A 20544-nucleotide genomic window follows, 5' to 3' on the forward strand; every position below is an offset into this window, starting at 1 on the left:
CTCTGTCTCACCATTGTTAATGCTCCTTTTTTGGACTTACCCTGGTATAAATTCTGCCAGCTGAAGTTCCTCTGGCTAAGCCAGCATAGCTGCTCTTTGGCTTGGATTGCCCTGTAAATTATGATTAACTGTAGCTGGGCTGGGGTCACAGTGTTCCCTTACCAAGGACTATTTTGACTACACTTGTTTTATCTGTACCAAGCTTTATTAATAAATGCATATTTTTAATTGCAGTTAGCTTTTGGAATCTATAGCTTTACCTGTTCCTTGTGGAATCACCATACGGACACATTCCTACAACAGATTTGTACAAAACATGAAACTGCTATGAGTAATTCATTGGAAAGAACTCTTTTATCACTGAAAGGTAATTAACAAAATGTGTTGGCTCAGTATAAATGTATACAATAAGGCATACTTCCTTTTTTCCAGTCATGGAGTAAGGCATTCTGACTCTTCAGAGAGCTGCACACAGACAGTGTTTAGGGTTCATAAGACAAGCTTTGGGTTTTCTTGCTACCCTCACATGTTGCAGAAGGGAATGCAGAACTGTAGGGCACTTTTTTCAACACTTGGAGCTTTGCTTTAGTTTTGAGACCCAATGATTTTTAAGAGCATTTTGTAGGCCTCCTCTACAGTGTGGTGCAAAATGTACCCCTTCTTATTTTATACTAGTATTTTATACTAGTCATTGTTCCAAGCTGCAAATTCATTGGATTCTTAGCACTCTTTGTTCCAACTGCAACTTATAGTAAAAATATAGAAAAAGCATATTGGGTTTCTTTAAGACATGAAAGAGTGGGTAAAACGACCTCATATTCTCTTGAAACAATAGCAAAAGCATTTGATGGCCTTCTGAATTATTTAGTGACGTGATTTTTGTTGCATTTCCTTTCTTTAGCTACTGGTGGTTTTTATTATGACTGGAATATTAACATTGTCCTGACAGAGTGAGAAGTCGAATGTTTAAATGTTCTATCTTATTTGATATTTTAATAAATAGTTAATATTTTAAGAAATGGAAGTGTTTTACAATGGTAGCTGTATGTAAATGTGTTGGCTATCAGACAATGAGTAGCTTGTATGAGAACAGTAATATTTTATTAGTCAATAATATTGTTTCCTTTTTCAGTCCTCCGTAAATTGACCGTTCATGGGTTCGTGGAACCGCATAGGAACATAGAGGTGATGGTAAGTAAGGCGTGTGCTTTATTTTTACAAGACTATTTGGTCCCCCCAACTCCATTAGGTTTAAAATATCATCTTAGAACCGGGTAATGGTAAGTCTAATACTGGAAGGGTTTTGTCTGCTGAAAAGATAGTTGAGGCTTGTATGCAAGTATTGAGTGACCTTGGACGGATGACCAAGCAGGCTTAGAATTAGCGTAGCATATTTGAGTTGCCTGAATGTTTTTAAGGTAGTGACAGTAGGCACAAAAGTAATGTGAAATATGTCACCATATAATAGGCTTGTTAACATTTATACCTGTGAGATTTAAGAGATGTAATCAGAGAGTCTTTTGTTGTTGTTCTTCCTTTATCATATATACTAATACAAATCTGAATCTTTTTGTGCTTGTGGAGCTGGTTCCACAGCCATGCTACTAATGCACAAGAGAGCAACCCGAAGTTTACATATATGCAAAAACTCTTTAGGGAAAAAACCTTAAGGAGATACTCCCTTAAAACAGTCCTGTAAGAACTCAGTGGCACAGAATGTTGGCTGACTGAGTGGGCGGAAAAGAGATATCCTGGAGGGAGGGGTGGCTGGAACAGGAGGGCAAAGACACAGATACATAGAAACTGTAGAAAGAGCCATCTCATTCTGGATAGGTTGCTTCTGCACACTGAGAAGCAATTTTTTAAATGTTCCAGGGGATGGAAGAGATAGCTATCCATAGACATCAATCAGAAAAGTAAAGTATTTAATGTAACTGGGATTAGGAACAAGTGTGTCTGCCCTCCAAAAAAGATTTTTTAAAAAAAAGAAAATAACACCAAAGAGAAGAGTCTTACTCTAACACAATTCTTATTTAATGTGAAACATTTTTTGTTGAAATGATCCTGCTAATGCAGATTCCAAAGCAATTGCAGTTCATTGACTCCAAACTGCAGGTTGGAAGGGGCTGTTGCTGGAAGAGAGTTGCTGACGACAGGCTTGCAGTGTAGTTCATTCTGAATGCTGCAGGTCAGGCTTCAAGTGGTTTACAACAAGGTATTAGACCCCCTATTGCAAGCTGAAGTTTGAGCTGAAGCTAGCAGTAGCTTACAACAACCCTCTTGTGTTAGCCATTGCTTTTATCCCACAACAACTCTGCAGTGTAGTTCACCGTTACATATCTGTTGCAGGTAGGAGGGCTGTACTGAGAGAGTAGCTTAGTGAGCACTCCACTGATAATATTACAAGCCAGAGGTGGGGCTACTTAAATTGCTCCTCTCAGGCCTCTTCCCTGGCCAATTGACTACGTAATTACAATAAGAAGCTTCCTTTGACTCAGAAGTGGCTTACTGGGTGGGGCAGAAATGCTATGCTACCTTCCTGACAGCTCGGTCACTGTTGCTTATGGAGAGGGAGGGGCAAGGAGGCTGTCATAGTGCAAATGCACCAGCAGAGTTGATCGGGTGCTCCTGCTGATACATTTGCACTGTGCCAACATCCCTGCGGCCTTGCCCCTCCCTCTCTCCCTCCCTGTAAGCAACAGTGACCTACCTGCTAGAAAGTGGCATAGTGGCTCCATCCCACCTAGGGAGCTGCTTCTGCCTTAACTTGCATGGAGACTGGTTACAATTCAAAATGTTTTAAATGTCTTTGATGCTACATTTTTTTTCCAATTCTCTCACATGCCAGGGGTATATGGCATCCTTTTTTGTGGGACCCTGCTTGTTTTTATCATAAATTAGGGGAGTCAGCAAATCATGGGGAAGAAAGTTTAAAAACTGCTTTTGTTAATGTCTGCCTTTTTAAACTGAAAAACTGCCTTTTTAAACTGAAATTAATTGCAATTTCTTTCCATGCTAAACTGCCAGCTCTGCCCCTTTCATTCAGAGCCAATTGAGATTATACGTATATGCCTTTAACTTGTCTTGATTTTTAATATTTCAAGTTCCAGTTAGAATCAGGGCTGCACACGTCGGGAGGAGGGATTTACCTCCATGGCATGCTCCAAATGAAAATTGCTTCCCTGCCTCCAAGCTGCAATGGTTTCTGTTTAAATAAGAAAAGTCAGGCATGATAAAAATAGGCATCTGAAACTCTTCCCAAGTAAAAATGTGCATATTGTACTGCATGAAACTCTGGCTGAAACTCTGAAACTCTGGCTTTCCGAAACGCTGCTCACTCCCTATGTCTCTTAGCAGTTTTGTTCCCCACTTCCATTTAATTTGACTCCTTTGCCCTCTGTCCTTAACAGATTGATTAAATAATTTTTAGTGCAGATGATAACTTTTCTTTTTACTTTCTTTAGGGCAAAAAAACATAAATGGTTGTAGTTTGATGTGTTATATGGAATTCTGTACCTTTTTATACTTTAGGGGTTTTGCCCGTCCCACCTCAGGATTCCCAAACACACTGTCACACACCTGGGGCTCACATACACACACATACCCAGGGACTCGCAAACAGGTCCCCCCCTCAACAGGTCTCCAAGCTTCCTCCTCTCCTCCCCTTTAGTTCTGCAAAGAGAAGGGAAGCAGCTGGCTGAGGCAAGCAACACAGGAACAGTGGGGAGTGGTTAGGGCAGTGCCTCAGCAACCATCCTGCTCTTTTCTTTGCTTTCAGCCACTGAGGCTGTTGGTGAGGTGGAGGGGGGCAGCAACAGCAGAACAGAACGGTTGATGAAGAGCTACCCCGGGCTGTCTTGACTGTTCCTCTCCGGCTTGCCCAGGCCACCTTGCTCTCCCACCTGTCCGCAGTCTTCACTTTCCTTACACCCTCTCCACACTTGCCTCATGCCTGCCGCACCTCCCCCCTGCGCCATGGAATGCTCGCTGCACAATGGTGTGACGGCTTACAAAAATATTATATAGAGAGATAGAAATTTTGTTTTTACATTTTCTAGGGATTTCTCCATGCAATATTTGATCGGCTGAAACAATTTTTGGAGTGTAGTAAGTATCTGAAGGCTTGCTTTTCACCATATGCTTTATATTTTACACTTCAAGGACAATGGTGTCAGCTGACTATAGTGAAATTCATCGTGCAATACAGTCCTTTGCATGTTGGAAGCCTCTTCTGCAAAAGACAAATGCTTCTGCACAAAAGGATATTATGTTAGCAATAGTTACTGCAAAAATAAGCTAGTCGACTAAGATGTTCACAAGAAATGGATGCATGTCACTTGGAACATTTCCTAAATGATACCAAATATGAGTTTTGAAATTTCCTGTTAGGGATCTGGGTGTTTTGGAAGTGGCTTCCAGTCTGGCTTTAGCAGCCAGTAGAGCAGTGTGAGTGGGGCTGCTTTGCTTTCCCACCTTCCCAACACCACAGGTCGCTGCCGGAGATTGAGAGGGGGCGGGACAAGACACAGGGAGTTTGGTATGATTTGGCGCAAATCCAGTCCTCATGCTGCCACACACCGTTTCCTGTGCCTAGCCCTTCCCACTCTTGGTCATCAGTAGTGACCCGTGGTATTGGGATGCTGGAGAAGCAATGGAGCCTCGCTTCCACCGCTCCAGCAACTACTGTTGACATCTGGGGATCTTTGGAACCAACACTTCGTTTTTATCCTGCATGAGTTGTTAACGTGTTATATTGTTAAAGCTTGCACTTCAAATTTCTTCATTAGAGGCACTTTTGTTGTACTTTAGTGTATTCGCTGTGCTTCATATACAACAACTCTTTGTAATGTAGGCCAGTATTATTATCTTCCCATATTGCAGATTGGAAGCTGAAGCTGAGAGAGAGAGTGGTTTGTATAAGACTATCTAGTGTGTTCGTGACAGATGTGAGATTTCAACGAGAGGCTTCCTGGCTCAGTCTCTTAGCCATGATTATTCTAACTATGCTAATATATGGAATACATAAATTGCAATCCATTCTTTATTATATTGTGTTTTTCTTCAGATACACCTTCTGTACATTTTGCTAAATTGGAATACTGTTTACTCTGTGGTGCTGACTTTTTACAAAATATAGCAACTAGGTTAGACTTAAACGGAAACTTATGTCACAGAAAATTTGTTAATCTCTTAAGATGTCACAATGCTTTTGTGTCTGTGTTTGCTGTAACAGACTAGCATAGCTGCTCCTTCAATGCAATTGAAATTAACATTTTGTTTGTTTTCCAGGTAAAAGTATAGAAGCAGATCATGTCTGCAGAGACCGCCTAGAGAAGACTATAATTCTTTTTACTAAAGTGGTAAGTTTCACTAGAAAGCTATTGAACATTTGTAATAAATAATTAATTAGCTGCTTGGACTAGTCAGTTTTAGTATTGATGTCTGTCTTACAAAATGGTTTGAATAGATGAGCAGAATAAATAATGGAAGGGAAGGACCCCTGGGCATAGATCCTCTGATTAATTACTTTGCTATCTTCCATTGCAACTGCAAAATAGAAAGCTGTTCCATCCATCACTGCCCTTTTATTTGTTACCTAATTTAGCATGTGTCCATGACTAGTTGCTCTGAGGGATGCACCCCTGCCCCTCCTCCCCCAAATCTGCTCTGGAGGGTGTTGGGAATAGATTCAGGGCTGCAGGGGAGAAGAAAAGCAGGGAATGTTACATGATTGGAAGTTAGTTCCATTTGTATGTGAATATCATTGGATTTCATTCATTGACTTCAGTGGAATTTTAATAGAATTTAGCTCTCTAATTGATCTAAACAGGATTGTAATCTCAAAGCCCAGTTTACCCAAAAGTAAGTACCAGTGGGATTTATGTCCAAGAACATATGCTAACACCCTTAAATATCTGTGGTTGGATCCAGACATGCCCTTCTGAAATGAAAGTAATCCTTCCATTCACAAAAGGGATTCTGATCCAATGACGGCTTCTGATGAAAGAGGGGACAAGGACATTTCCCCTTCCCCCTGCAGCATCCAGAATCACATCCCATTCTCTTCCTTCAGAGCAGCTTTTCAGAGGGCTGCAGCGGAGAGGAGGAATCAACAAAAATTGCCTCCCCCCCTTCTACCCATTGGAGTATTCCATGAACAGAACTCCACTGATGGTTATATGATCCAACTCCTAAAAACTGTCTGACACTGTGGAATATTGTAATTGATAATTTCTCTCTACCAGCAGTTAGAACAGGTATGGGGAACATTTGGCTCTCCAGATGTTGCTGAATTGCAATATCGTCTCACCTCTTAGATACCTAGTCAGTCACTGTGCCCTGCAGGTGAGGGCCTCTTGAGATACTGTCTTATCAGGAGGTCTGTTCTGCACATTATAGGAACTGGGCCTGCTTTTAGATTTTTTTGTTTTTACTGTTTTTTTATCATTTGTTGTTTGCTAGCCTGGGCTCTACCTTTGAGGAAGGGCATGATATAAATTTAAAAAATAATAATAATAAATTCCTATAATCCCTGGCCATTGGCCATGCTTTCTAGGGCTGATGGGAATTGTAGTTCAGCAACATTGGGAGGGCCAAAGATTCTCCACACCTAAGTTAGAAATTTAGGAGTGCCATCACAAGCTGCTAAATCTTTCTGCAGCATGCTGCGTTCTCTTACCCCCATGCTGCAATTACAATTTATTGGTGATGCTTTCTAGGCAAAGCAGTATAGAACAGTATATAGATGATCAAGGGAGTCTTAAGTAGATACAGGAATACCCCGCATTAACGTACGCAATGGGTCCAGAGCAAGTATGTAAACCGAAAATGTACTTAAAGTGAAGCACTACCTTTTTTCACTTGCGCCGCCACTGTGCTACCTCTCCTTCACGCGGAGCCTCAAAGCCCCGCGCTAAAGCCTCTGCTGCTGCACTGCCACGCCTCTCAGCTGATCGCAATTGCGCCTCCCAGCTGATTCGCGGTCGTGCAGTCGCATCTCTTTCCACCCCCCCATGCACCGAAAGAACAGGCCACAACCAAAGGTTAAGTGTCAGTTCTTGCGAAGCAAGCGTACGTAAACAGGGGAATGGTGCTACTGTAAGTATGTCCGTACTTGCGAGTGTCCGTAAAGTGAAGGTCTGTATAGCGGGGTGTTCCTGTATTTCTGAGCTCAGTGCAGAATTTACATAAGCATCAAGTAAGAAGTCAACTTGTTTAGGAATGCAAGAACAAGAAAATGCAGTGTGCTGAAACAGGGATTTTTAATTGGTTGATATTAAGAAAAACTTGGATTGGAAAAGGAAGTTCTATAGGAAAAAATTGAATATATCAGTGAGGGATTCTGAAATAACTTTTTTTTCTGTTTGGTTTTTGTAACAAACTTTCATATTACTTTATCTTTTACTGTTATCCAGTTATGTTTTTCGTTTGTATTTCTGTTATGATCATCCTGTTGTTTTTTTCCTCACTTTTAGCTTTTAGACTTCTTGGACCAACACCCTTTTTCATTCACCTCTCTAATTCAGAGATCACTGGAATTTGCTGTAAGCTATGTTTTCACAGAGGCTGGCAAAGGAGTGGTGCTTGAGCGATTTATTGTCCAATGCATGAATCTGATTAAGTTGATAGTCAAAAATTACGCTTACAAGCCATCCAAAAATATGGAAGGTAACGTGGCTCTTTTCATTTTTGAAAAGTTATTGATAGTTATTTATTTGTGTTTGGGCATACATTAGTAAATTATGAATATACTTCATGTGCTCTGTTTTATTTCAGACAGCAGTCCTGAAACTCTTGAAGCTCATAAGATAAAGGCATCCTTCTTCACATACCCAACATTAACAGAGATATGTAGGCGGTTAGTCACTCAGTATTTCCTGTTAACTGAGGAAGAGCTAACTATGTGGGAAGAGGATCCAGAAGGCTTTAGTAAGAAGCTATTAATTATTTCAGCCTAATTTTATTTTAATGCATAATGTGCTAGTTTTCCATTATTCTCTAGGAATGATACAGATATTAACAGCATGTGTAGTGTTCTATAATTATTAGCAACTTCCAGAAGCTTTTTATGTACAAAGGTACAATTTTTTATTTCAATTACACATGTCAATTATGTGTTACACATGTAACACCAGAATGAAAAATAATGGATACTTGACTGTATAGGAACATAGGAAGCTGCCTTATACTGAGTCAGACCTTTGGTCTATCTAAATCAGTATTGTCTATACTGACTGGGAGTGGCTTTCTAAGATTTCAGGCAGAGATCTCTCCCAGCCCTAACTGGAAATGCCAGGGACTGAACCAGGAACCTTCTGCATGCAAAGCAGATGCTCTTTGACTGAGCTATGACCCTTCTGCAGTGTAAAATTTACTTTCTTTGCATGTGCAGCTGTGGAAGAGACAGGAGGAGATTCTTGGAAATACAGTATCAGGGTAAGCATGCCACATATAATTTAAGCAGAGATCTTACTTGTTTGAATATGAGCATTGATCTTGACCTTTCAGGATGCAATCCCAATTTTAGGGTGTGAACCATGGTAGTATTAATAGGACCCTTTCACACACTAGCAAAGTCATCCAAATACTGGCAGACCTCAGGTTGTACAACTGCTCCCTATGCTGTCCTCTTCCTGGCTGGGATGTTTTGCAGTTGCTCTGATGCAAAACCTTCCACCCAGGAAGAGGACAGAGTGGTGATAATCACACAGCCTATGAAGTTTTCAAGTCTTAGGTGTGCCTGGGGTTTGATATAGAGGAAAGGAAAGAAAGGGTTGTGTCAGCAACAGCAGAGCCATGCTGCGGCTTCCTGCTCTGTGTTAAATTGGTGTCTTCTGTTAATATAGATGCATCATGACAAGTAATTTTATTATAGGAGGTAACCCCCTGCTGAAATCCTTCATCAGGCTTCCCAATGCTATAGAGAAAAGCATATATTTTATGGTTAGATCCAGAGAGAGATGTGACTTTGGTCAGTGGCTTTTGCATGCATGTGCATGCACATATGTTCGTGCACACAGACTTCTCCAATTTCCCCTTCCACTCGTAGCTCTACTGCATGTTTCTGACAGTGGCTGCCACTGCAAACCTGGAGGTTTATGATGTGCAAACACGTGCTCCACAAAGTATGCAAAGATACCCAACACACGAATATAGTAGGCTTTCAGGAAGCTCTGCCTACTGTGGGAGGTGCTGATGTTCTGGGACACCTTCAAGCCATATTCATATGTTTGTCTCAACATGCAAAATCACAAACTGGATGGCGGCAGGGGCACGCACACAAGCCATGCCACTAGAATCCCCTGGTGTGTCCATCCCCATGCATGTCCTTCCTGTGTGGAATGAGGAAGGTTTGCAGGGGGCCTTTATTCATGTATGTTGATTAGTCCTAACAGGGAGCCCCACTGGGATTGGCTGCACTAGGTTGTTCACTGCCAGAACTCACTGATGCAGCTGCATTGGCTCGCTTACTCCATTTGGAGGGAGCGGTTTGGATTCAGGTGAACATGAATAAAAGCATCCTACAGACCTTCCCAGCTCAACACGCAAAGGTTGGCACTGAGAGGGTGGGGCTGATGCAAACAGGGACATTGGAGGCAGGGCTTGCATGCTCACCTTTGCCACCATCCACAGTTTGAACTTTCACATGTTCAGGCAAATGGCTTCAGTAGAGAAGGTACTCAGTAAACTGCAAGAATAACCACTGCTAGGGTTGGGTGGATACAGTAGTATAGGATGAAAAGCTTAAATTCTATGCAGTTATGTTCATGGCTTCACATTATTTCAGGCCAATTCTGTACCTAGCATTTTTGGTCTATTATGTCAGTACTTATTTGGGGCACAATGCTATTCATTTATTTTGTAAATGCTCAGTTCATCATACTTTGAAGAACAGGAACTTTCTGTTCCCAAGGTTCACAATTATGTTAATTTTTGTATTTTTAGATCCTGTTTTGACATTAATTGCAGAATGGCTTGCACATTTGTTATGTCCTATTTAGCAGTTTTCTTAATACTTTATTTTTAAAATTAACTTCATATATTTTTGCTTTCTATAATGAACAGTTCTTTTTTTCAGCCATGCACAGAAGTGCTCTTCATTGATATTTTTCATGAATACAATCAGACTCTTACTCCAGTTCTTCTAGAAATGGTTCACACTCTACAAGGTATCTTTTTAAGGCTTATTTAAGATTATATGGTATGTAGAATATTAAGCTACACTTAACATTTTCATTGTAAAATGATAATCCTCTTAGTTCTTTAACTCTGTATGTATTACTTGTAGTCATGCATACATATATAAGGGGAAAACACTAGAAGACTTTACAAATCAGCTTTGTAATCTGACTTTCTCTTGAGGTGGGAAATATTCATTATATATTTATTTACAATACTTATATCCCACTTTATGGCCCTGAGCAGCTCTGAGAGTAGCTTACAACACACACAAGTCCAGAACAGAATAGAAATTACATGGTGCCTATATGGAACCAGGTTTATGCAGGCAGCTTTCCTTCCCTCATCCCTGTTCTTTCCTGGTTGTCATATCAGGCTCCCTGTGAGGCCTGAGACAAAGGAGTGGCTAAGCAGCTGGATGTTGTGCAATCCATGTTGAAAGCTGTCTTCTATCATGTAACAAGTTAACTTCTGACCCCAAACAGGAAGAGGAGGCAGTCTTGGGATGCTTCATGTGAGCCTCGCTTACTCTGATTCTCCAAACCATAGTTTGAAAGGTTGGAAATGAGCAGCATGTGTGCATACGTTCCGCCCCTCTCCTCTCCCTTTCCTCCTCCCATTGAGCGCTGATCTGAATAGAACACTGTCTGTTTTGCCAAGCATCAGTTTGCTGTGACATTCAAACCTGCAAATAGTGATTTTCCCTATGAGTCCGGCCATCACAGCGGGTTTTAGCTCCACCTATCGTGCGAAGGCAAGAATGTCTTTGAAGTCAAGACTAGGGGCGTCAGGCCCCTCCCACTCTCCAGTTCATTCTTGCCTTTCGTACGAACAAGATTGAGATCTATATAACTAGCGATTAGCTAAGTTCTTTTGGTGTTTGTTTGTGTGTTTGTTTGACAGGGCGCGGAGGTATTGTCTCTTGTGTGTCTCCAAGTGTCCTCCTTCCCTCCGTATTGTGTTTAACTGCGTTTAACTGTATCCGAAATTTGGGGAATTCTCTTGGGGAGCCTTTTTCCCTTGCCCGGGCAGTTTCCCCTTTTGGATTACTCCCCACCCCTAGGAGAGACTGCGGCTGCGGATCCTCCTCGTCCCTTCGCTTTTCCCTTTCTCTTGGGCTCTGCGCTTCCCCTGGGAACTTGCGGCTGCAATTCCCTTCTAGCGGCTTGTCTTGCTGGGCTGCCTTTTCTCCGCGCTCCCTGACGCTCTCGGAAGACCGCGGCTGCGGTTTTTCTGATCTCAGCGGGAGCTTGCGGCTGCGGCTCCCGCCGTTACCCCGTCTCCCGTTTTAGCCTGCCCGGGTCCGTTCTCACCCCTCTGAATCCTGTGGCTGCGGCTATTTCATTAGTACCTTTACCCGAGCTCTCCCTTTTACCTCAGCTCACCCTCGCTACGTGGCTTTAATTTCCCACCGCGAAGGGCTTTGCAGACGGTGACGGCGGCTCCCTCTGCGGCGGCTGCCGCATTTCCCCTACTGCCTGCTCCCTCCTGGGGGTTTTTTAGAGCCGCTAGTGCGGTTTTCGGCCCCGCGGTTCCTCCTGCGAGACTGTGCTGGGCAGCCCTTCCCCCACTTCGCTTCCAGACGGCCGCCATTGCTCCTTCCCTCTCCGCCATTTTTTCCCGCTCTTTTTTCCGGGCGCCAATTTTTTGAATTCAAATTTCCCGCCTTTTTTGTTACCATTATTAACCATCGGATACCTCCCCTGCAGGCTATCTATCCGTATGTGTGTTGTATACGTGCTGCAGACAGACTTACACAGGACTGACTTACACACAATTTTACTGTGGCTGTAATCATAGTGGCTGGATTATATTATCAAGGCTGGAGCTCCAATCCTAGTGGGCTGGATTGTATTATCAAGGCTGGAGCTTTAATCCTAGTGGCTGGATTGTATTATCAAGGCTGGAGCTTTAATCCTAGTGGCTGGATTGTATTATCAAGGCTGGAGCTTTACTCTTAGTGGCTGACTTGTACTAAATCTGATTTATATTGGTATATCCTGCCCCCTCTGGGGTCGTGAACCAAGTCTGAAACCCAGCCTACAGCACTAATCTGAGTGTACCAACTCTAAAACAGCCTATATTATATTAACGCTGATACCTCAGTGCATTCTGCCCCCTCTGTGGCAGTGCACTTCGCCATCTGCCAGTGTATTCTACCCCCTCCGTGGTCGTACGCTGTGCCAGTTCGGGTCTTTACATCCTGCCCCCTCCATGGCAGTGTACTGCACCCAAGTTAATATAAGATGGCAGAACAGCCAGGCATGTCGCCATCAACCCATATGGTGCCAGATCAGCCAGGCATGCCACAATCAGCCAAGCCACAACATCCTAACACGACTAAGACCAGACATGCCAAAGCACTGGCTAAGACAAAACATCTTTCCAGCCATAGTAAACCAAAGCGCCCACGTTATGTCTCTGTGCCAACCACCACCACAGCACAGGCACACATAAGCGATATTCTCCATTCCCCTGCTGCTGCCTCTGACGAGGAAGAGTTTGTTGGCTTTCCCGCTCAGTGTTCGCCTAACGAACCTCCCTCCGTTTTACCGCCCCAAACATCTGTTCCAATAGTTCCTCAGGCACATACATCTGCCACATCCGGTCTGCAGCTGTCTCCTGATTTCCTCTCCCAACTTCAAACCATGCTGGCATTTTTCACCCAAATGCAGTCACTACCACACCTCCACTCAACATGGACCAACGTGCATGCCATGAAGCTCATTCTTCCTGTTCACCAGATCCCTTTGATGTAGCCAGAGGCAGATGTACGGACGAAGCCTCGTATGCGGAGGAGTCAACTTTCACTGACCATGTTGAAGGAGACGACTGGAGCGACTATTCAGATCATGAGGACGATACATCGTATCGCTTGTTTAATACCTCAGACTATCAGCCGCTAGCACGCAGGGTAGTTAATACCCTTGGTCTCCATACTGCGCCTTCAACTTCGTCCGCCCCAGCTATCAAAGGGGCCAAGGTCCTCAAATCCCCTGCACCTACTGAACACTACATCCCGGTGCCGGACCCAATTGCCAAATTAGCCTCTGAAGAATGGGCCCATCCACTCAAAGCTCGACGCTTCAAGAACCTGGCTGACAGACTTTACGCCCTAGCCCCAGACTTTGCCACCAAGTTAGATGTCCCTGGCATAGATGAACCAATCGCTCGCCTCGTTTCACGATCGCTTTTGCCCAGGGAAGGGGAATCCCACCTAAAAGACACTACTGAGCGACAAATAGACTTCGCCCTCCGCAAGAATCACGAGGCCACTGCCCTAGCCATGCGTGCCTCCGCTTCAGCCTCCATCTTCTCCAGAGCATCTGTGATGTGGCTGGATGACCTTCTAGAGGATTCTAACCCTGATCCTGTCACCCTCAGAAGAGCACTATTGAAATTGCGTAAGACAGCAGCTTTTGTGGCCGATGCCACTTTGGATGCCACTCAATTAGGGGCATGAGCCATGACGGCTCAAATAGTCGCTCGTCGCACCCTCTGGCTTCGCCACTGGCAAGCTGATTCAGCGGCCAGATCGAATCTGTCCAGGGCTCCTTACTCCGGATCTCTACTCTTCGGCGAGGAAGCTCTAAAGGCAGTGCTGGTTGATCCAAAAGATGCCCACAAACCGGTTCTGGCCACAGTCAAGAACAGCGACCACAGGCCCTTCAGGCGATTTCCTTCCTTCCGTTCTAACCAGCCCTTTCGAGGAACGCGGCCAGGAGGACGAGGCCGCGACTTCAGATCCTATGACCCCAACGCATTCAGGGGCTCCTGGAACCGACGCTTCCAGGGCAGAGGTCAGTACCAAGGGCGCAGGGGCAACTCATCGTCCTCATATAAGGGAGGCCCTCGCCTACGCAAGTAGTCTTAACGCCCTCCCCATAGGTGGCAGATTACTTAATTTTGGAGATCGATGGCTGCGCCTTACTAAGGTCTCCTGGATCAGGGACCTTTTCAGTTATGGTTATACCATAGAGTTCTGGGCAACCCCATCAGACAGATTCCACCCGTCTCCTTGCCCAAGGGCACCAGCCAGGCACAACATCATGCAGACAGCTATACACCACCTCTTGGACATAGCGGCGATAGATCCAGTTCCCACAACTGAGAGGTCGGAAGGGGTGTACTCCCTCCTATTTGCTGTGCCAAAACGAGATTTATCATGGAGGGCGGTATTGGACCTCAAGTTTGTCAACCGTTTTGTAACATATCGCAGGTTCAAAATGGAATCACTCCACTCCATTACGGAGAGTCTGCATGAAGGATACTTCCTGGCTTCTATCGACCTTAAGGAAGCGTATCTCCATGTGCCCATTTGCATAGCCCACAGAAAGTTTCTTCGGTTTGCTTTTGGCCACCAGCATTTTCAATATAGAGCGATGCCATTCGGCCTCTCCTCTGCTCCAAGAGTGTTTACCAAGGTGCTACTCATCCTAGTGGCTTACCTCCGGACCCAAGGGGTTCATATCTACCCATATTTGGATGATCTGCTAATACGGGCCAAGTCTGAGGAGCTGGCTCATCATCATTTAATGATCACCCACAATGTTTTGCAGGCCTACGGCTGGCTTGTCAACTTCGACAAAAGCCATCTCCAACCAACCCAACGCCTACTACATCTAGGGGCAATGTTGGACACCCTGCAGGCAATGGTCTTCTTGGCTCCAGATCGCATCACTGCCATCACAAGCATCGCAAGGTCCCTGATGCAACAAACATCCGCAGACGTCATGCTTCTCGCCAGAGCGCTCGGGATGTTTATCTCTACAATCCACATTGTGCCATGGGCTCGAGCCCACACTCGGCCCCTTCAATGGATTCTGTTACCTTTTCAAAAAGACATTGCCAGCTCCAACCATCGCAAAGTTCGCTTGAGCCCCGCACTGCGCCTCTCCTTCCGCTGGTGGACCAAGGTTCAACACCTCTCCAAGGGCACGTCGTTCAGAGAACCCCGCAGAACCGTTGTAACCACAGATGCCAGCCTCATAGGTTGGGGAGCCCACTGCAACTCCCAGTACGTTCAGGGGGTTTGGTCCAACACAGAGCAATCTCAAAGCATCAACTGGCTGGAACTAAAGGCTGTCCACTTAGCCCTATGTCATTTTCAATCTCTGTTCCCTTTGCATCATGTGCTCATTCGAACAGACAACACGTGTGTAAAATCACATTTGAACAGGCAGGGGGGCACCAGGTCTCGCCCTCTGCAGGACTTAGCCTCCCTCATCTTTGTCTGGGCAGAACAACATCTACAATCCCTGAAAGCAGAGCACCTCAGAGGGATTTGGAATGTGACAGCAGACTGGCTCAGCAGACAACAGGTCTTTCCGGGAGAATGGAAACTTCATCCAGCCATTTTCCATCGTCTCCAGTGTCGGTTCGGCGCCCTCTCAGTCGACCTGTTTGCCTCCAGTCGCAATTGCCAGCTTCCCAGGTACTTTGCCCGATACCTGGACTCAACAGCAGAAGCAGTGGATGCTCTGACAACACCGTGGCCAGACGGTCTATTGTACGCCTTTCCTCCCATACCATTGCTAGCCAAAACCTTGAGGAAGGCGCGAACCGAAAGGGCACAGCTGGTTCTGATAGCACCATTTTGGCCACGCCGACCGTGGTTTTCAGATCTTCTGGCAATGTCAATGATGGATCCTTGGACACTTCCAGTAAGGCCAGACCTTCTATCCCAGGGTCCAGTACTGCACCAGGACCCTACTTGGTTCAATCTAACAGCGTGGCGTTTGAACGGGGACATTTGAGGTCAGCTGGACTGTCTGACGCTGTGATTGATATTATTTTGGCCTCGAGAAGACCATCTACCACCCGTATTTATCAACATACCTGGGTGGCTTTCTCCAAGTGGTGTCAGTCCCACCACCATGATCCATCCCAGGCCACTGTGCATCAGGTGCTCCAATTTCTCCATAGCGGCTTTATGATGGAACTTCGACCCAACACCCTACGTCGACATGCGTCAACTCTGTCGTCCATTCTCTCAGTGTCCTCTCCTGGAGATCATATTTCCACACATCCGTTCATCAAACATTTTTTGAGGGGAGTCGCCCTACGCTCTCCGGCTGTTGTCCATCGGTTTCCCTCATGGAGTTTGCCGAAGGTTCTGCAGGCTTTGCAACGTCCTCCGTTTGAACCCATCAGGACTGTGCCTCTTCGTATTCTGTCCTTCAAGGTCTTGTTCCTGATCGCAATCACATCTGCTAGACGAGCTTCGGAGTTGGGCGCATTGTCTTCCGCTCGCTATCTCTGCGTCTTCCATAAGGACTCTGTTGTTCTGAAAACTGATCCTTCCTTCCGTCCCAAGGTTGATTCAGTGTTCCATTGCAACCAGGACATTGTTTTGCCTTCCTTTTGCCCGAATCCTACCCATCCTCTCAAGAAGGCTTGGCATTCGTTGGATGTCCGGAGGGCTCTCAAGACCTACCTGTCTAGGACCCAGGATATACGGCGAACTGAGTCTCTGTTTGTATCCTTTCATCCAAGGTCTATGGGGCATAAAGTTTCCAATCCTACCTTATCCCGTTGGTTAAGGGCATGTATTACCTTAGCATATGAGTCTCTGAAGCTGTCAGTTCCAGCTAGTATAACTGCTCATTCTACCAGGTCAGCTGCCACTTCGGCTGCTTTTGCCACTAATGCTCCTGTTGCCGATATTTGTAGGGCTGCAGTCTGGTCTACTCCACACTCGTTTATAAGGCATTATAAAATTGATCGCTATGCCTCTGCTGACGCTTCTTTTGGCAGACGAGTGTTGCAACAGGTTCTTAATGAGGATTAACACGTGGGTGGTCCCTCCCTGTATGGGCTGCTGTGGTACATCCCGCTGTGATGGCCGGACTCATAGGGAAAATGGACCATTGGTCTCACCTGAAGGGTGATTTTCCTATGAGTACGGACATCACGACCCTCCCAGTTGGAGGATGACTATATATTTTCTAATGTATTATATGTTACTGTTACGCTATTATATTTAAATTTAAGAGTGAAGTCAAGACTTCTAGTTCTGTTATACCGCTATGTTGGAGTCATGTTACTATGCATGGTACTATTGTGTTATTTTCCTGCTGCCAGGCCGGTTGGCCTTGTTCTTGTATTTTTAGATATTTCTCCTTAGACTCGCTGCGAATGAACTGGAGAGTGGGAGGGGCCTGACGCCCCTAGTCTTGACTTCAAAGACATTCTTGCCTTCACACGATAGGTGGAGCTAAAACCCGCTGTGATGTCCGTACTCATAGGAAAATCACCCTTCAGGTGAGACCAATGGTCCATTTCACAATCCCTGCACATCAGGATTGCATACAGGGGTAAAACTGTGGATTGCAGCCTTGGTTTGGAGGGATAACTCAAGCCACTGTTTGCCAGTTTAGCTATCATGGTAAAATGTAGTTTGCTCAACCAGCAAATGTTATATTAAGTAGTGTATAAGAGGAGGAGAAGAGGGAGTACTCACTCACACTTTATACCTAGGCCTCCAAGCCACAATTTAGAAGTTTGGAAAGCATGGCATCTGAATGCAGCCTGGTTTTGTTTTATTTGTAGAGAATTTCACTGTAATATAGGCAAACTTTAGTTTAGTTTAGACCCCATGAGTGTATATGTGAAATTAAGATTTTTTGCTCCAGTATGCATAAGTTTACACTTGTTTACATTGAATAGCATCTGGAATTTTACCACCCATTCACTCAGTCTGGAGAGGTCCCTTTGGAGCTCTTTGCAATCCCTTTTTGTTTTAACCAACCTGAACAATTTCATATCATCAGCAAATGTGACCACCTCGCTGCTTACCCCTAATTCTAGGTTATTTATGAAGAAGTTAAAAAGCACAGGTCCTAATACCTTGGGGGACTCTATGGTCTACATCCTTCCATCAGCAGAACTGTCAGTTTATTCCTCCTCTCTGCTTCCTGTTACTTAACCAGTTCTTGATCCACAATAGGACCTCTCCTCTTTTTCCATGACTGCTAAGCTTATTCAGGAGTCTTTGGTGAGGTACTTTGCTAAAAGCTTTTTGAAAGTCCCAGTACGCTATGGTAATTTGATCACCTCTATCTACGTATATATGCTTGTTGACTCTCTCAAAGAACTCTGTTACGTTAGCAGTATTACATTCCCTTCCTAGTAACTTGAGGGTGGAGGGTTTCACACAATCACCTCCACACGTTGAAACAAGATGTAGATGGGATTGTGGGGCTGCCCAGACAAGCCCCATCCTACCGCACTCCCCTGTCATTCAAACTACATTGGAAGCAGTACTATCCATGTAGTGATGTATATGTGTAAAGCTCCTCCATGTGAGGAGGGACCCTGATTGGGTCAGGGCCCATCCTCATGTGAAGGAGCTCCGTGCATGCATAGTAGTGTTGAAATAGAACTCTGTCTGATGTAGTTTGAACACACAGACATTGGGGAGTGCACCAGGGGTGGAGCTTGCTAATGTGGTGCTCCAACCCTTTCCACTCAGTCTTTCAATCCGTAGAGTGGGTTAAATACCTGCCCCTCATGGATTCTCTCTTTCCACTTTGAAGGATATGACTTTAAAAAATCTGATACATCAAAACCTTTACCATTGCAACAAGCATCATATATCAGTTATTTAAATACATGTCCCTGCATGATAGGTTTATTTGCTTTTTTAAAAAACAAACAAATTTGATTTATTTCAGGTCCAAGTAACGTGGGTGATACCCAAACTCTACTGATTAAAGATGCTGGTAAATTCTTTTCTTTTTTTGTATTATAAATTGACAGGCTGATGGTTGCTTGTTTTTTTAAAGCTGTGCTAATCATTGACAACGCTTGAATGCTGTAAGATTTTTAAAGTGAATGTCAGGAATAAATTGAAGTGGGAGGGCTGCAAGAGCTTGAGAATACAGTTTTTAGGGCTAGTGTTTGTGGAACTTTTTATCTTTTAAGTTGCTTTTATAAGGCCACAATCTTATACCTTCTTAACTGGGAGTAAGCGCCACTGAATTCAGTTTTGAGTAGACGTGTATAGGATTGTGCTATAAAACTTATTTTTTTTATACAAGTAGATTTAGGATAAATTAATTTACTGAATGGGGATGGAATAGCTTTCTTGTTACACAGGAGGGCACGCCAGGGAACAAGGGGAGGCTGGAGTCCCTTTGTGCAAACAGAAGTCTGTTCTGTTAGTTCACGGGCACCACTGAATACAACCCAATAAATATAACACACACACATAAATGACATCCCTTGTTGATTTGAGCTGTTTAAATACATTTTCAATTATGTAAATTAGTTTAGCAAAAGGGAAGCTACAGTATTTAAACTTTTCCCCTTCAGTGTACAATGCAGTTGGACTGGCAGCATATGAGCTATTTGACAGTGTGGACTTTGACCAGTGGTTCAGAAACCAACTACTAGCCGAACTGCAAATCACTCACAACAGGTAAATGCCATTTTCTACTGGATGTTGATATAAATTCAGTAAGGTTTAGCATAAAGTCTTAATTCTTCAGTTATGCTTCACAATGTTTAACTTTCACCTTGATGCATACAGTAGATTTCCCTGCATTCAGTACAGTGACAAGTATGCAGTGTCCCTTATTGATGCATCACCATTTGATCTAAAATTATGCCTGTTTCAAGTTGTATAGAATTCTCCAACAGCTTGTCCTCTTGTTCTGGACTGGGGTCTTGACGCAAGTTCTGGCCTAGCAGCTGCGTTGGCTGCTTCCACTTCTCTGTCAGTTATTCCATATTATGTACTGAGTTGTGTGCAGGTCTTACAGCCTTGGTAAGGAAGCATGTTTACACTGTGCAGCACCACATACATTAGTAGCTCTCTGTAACTAACTGTTCCGCTTGGGTTGCAGTAATGCAAAGCATTTGACATTCACTATACTATCATCCCTGCATTGTAAGGAGCTAGTACAGTATTCAGCATTTTTGAATAGTTAAAGGTGTGTTATAAATATAATATGCATGAAAAATTTAGGATGGTATTCATCTAAGTCCTACTCAGAATATACCTGTTAAAATTAATGAAACGAAGTTAGTCATGTCAATCAACTTCAGTAGGTTGAGTCTGAGTAGGACTAGCATTGAATACCACCCTCAGGGAGCAATCCTAACTATAGGAAGCCAGCGTAATTTAGTATATAGCCACGAGAGTGGCTATATACTATAGCCAGCATGGATTTTTCACATTCCTCAATGTTAAATTGAAAATACCCTCCATGCCATTCTGATGCTTCCCATAAGCTCCTTTCAAAACAAAACTTTACAAAACATATAGTCCTGAATTCAGAAACGCTTGCTTAACAACCCTCTAAATTTTCATGGCGATACACAAAACAGTCAAAGAGAATAAGAGTTCAAAGTCTAAAAAGA

At 44.0% G+C, this 20544-nt stretch overlaps 2 protein-coding genes across 2 annotated transcripts in view; both read left to right on the forward strand.

The window, feature by feature from the left end:
* Positions 1–20544, forward strand: part of IPO11 (importin 11) — a 140875-nt gene that overhangs the window by 13394 nt on the left and 106937 nt on the right. The window contains exons 5-14 of the mRNA XM_061619056.1: positions 235–367; positions 1133–1191; positions 4059–4107; positions 5290–5360; positions 7476–7668; positions 7777–7929; positions 8393–8436; positions 10079–10169; positions 18855–18902; positions 19495–19600. Coding sequence (XP_061475040.1) covers positions 235–367; positions 1133–1191; positions 4059–4107; positions 5290–5360; positions 7476–7668; positions 7777–7929; positions 8393–8436; positions 10079–10169; positions 18855–18902; positions 19495–19600 — 947 coding nt within the window. The remainder of the gene's footprint in view (positions 1–234; positions 368–1132; positions 1192–4058; positions 4108–5289; positions 5361–7475; positions 7669–7776; positions 7930–8392; positions 8437–10078; positions 10170–18854; positions 18903–19494; positions 19601–20544) is intronic.
* LOC133375681 (uncharacterized) lies at positions 13636–17435 on the forward strand. The gene is made up of 2 exons (XM_061607449.1): positions 13636–13979; positions 14739–17435. The coding sequence occupies exons 1-2, from the start codon at positions 13646–13648 to the stop codon at positions 16967–16969; spliced, it is 2565 nt and encodes an 854-aa protein (XP_061463433.1). The 5' UTR covers positions 13636–13645; the 3' UTR covers positions 16970–17435.

The sequence above is a fragment of the Rhineura floridana genome, chromosome 1 (genome assembly GCF_030035675.1).
Source record: "Rhineura floridana isolate rRhiFlo1 chromosome 1, rRhiFlo1.hap2, whole genome shotgun sequence".
Lineage (NCBI taxonomy): Eukaryota > Metazoa > Chordata > Lepidosauria > Squamata > Rhineuridae > Rhineura > Rhineura floridana.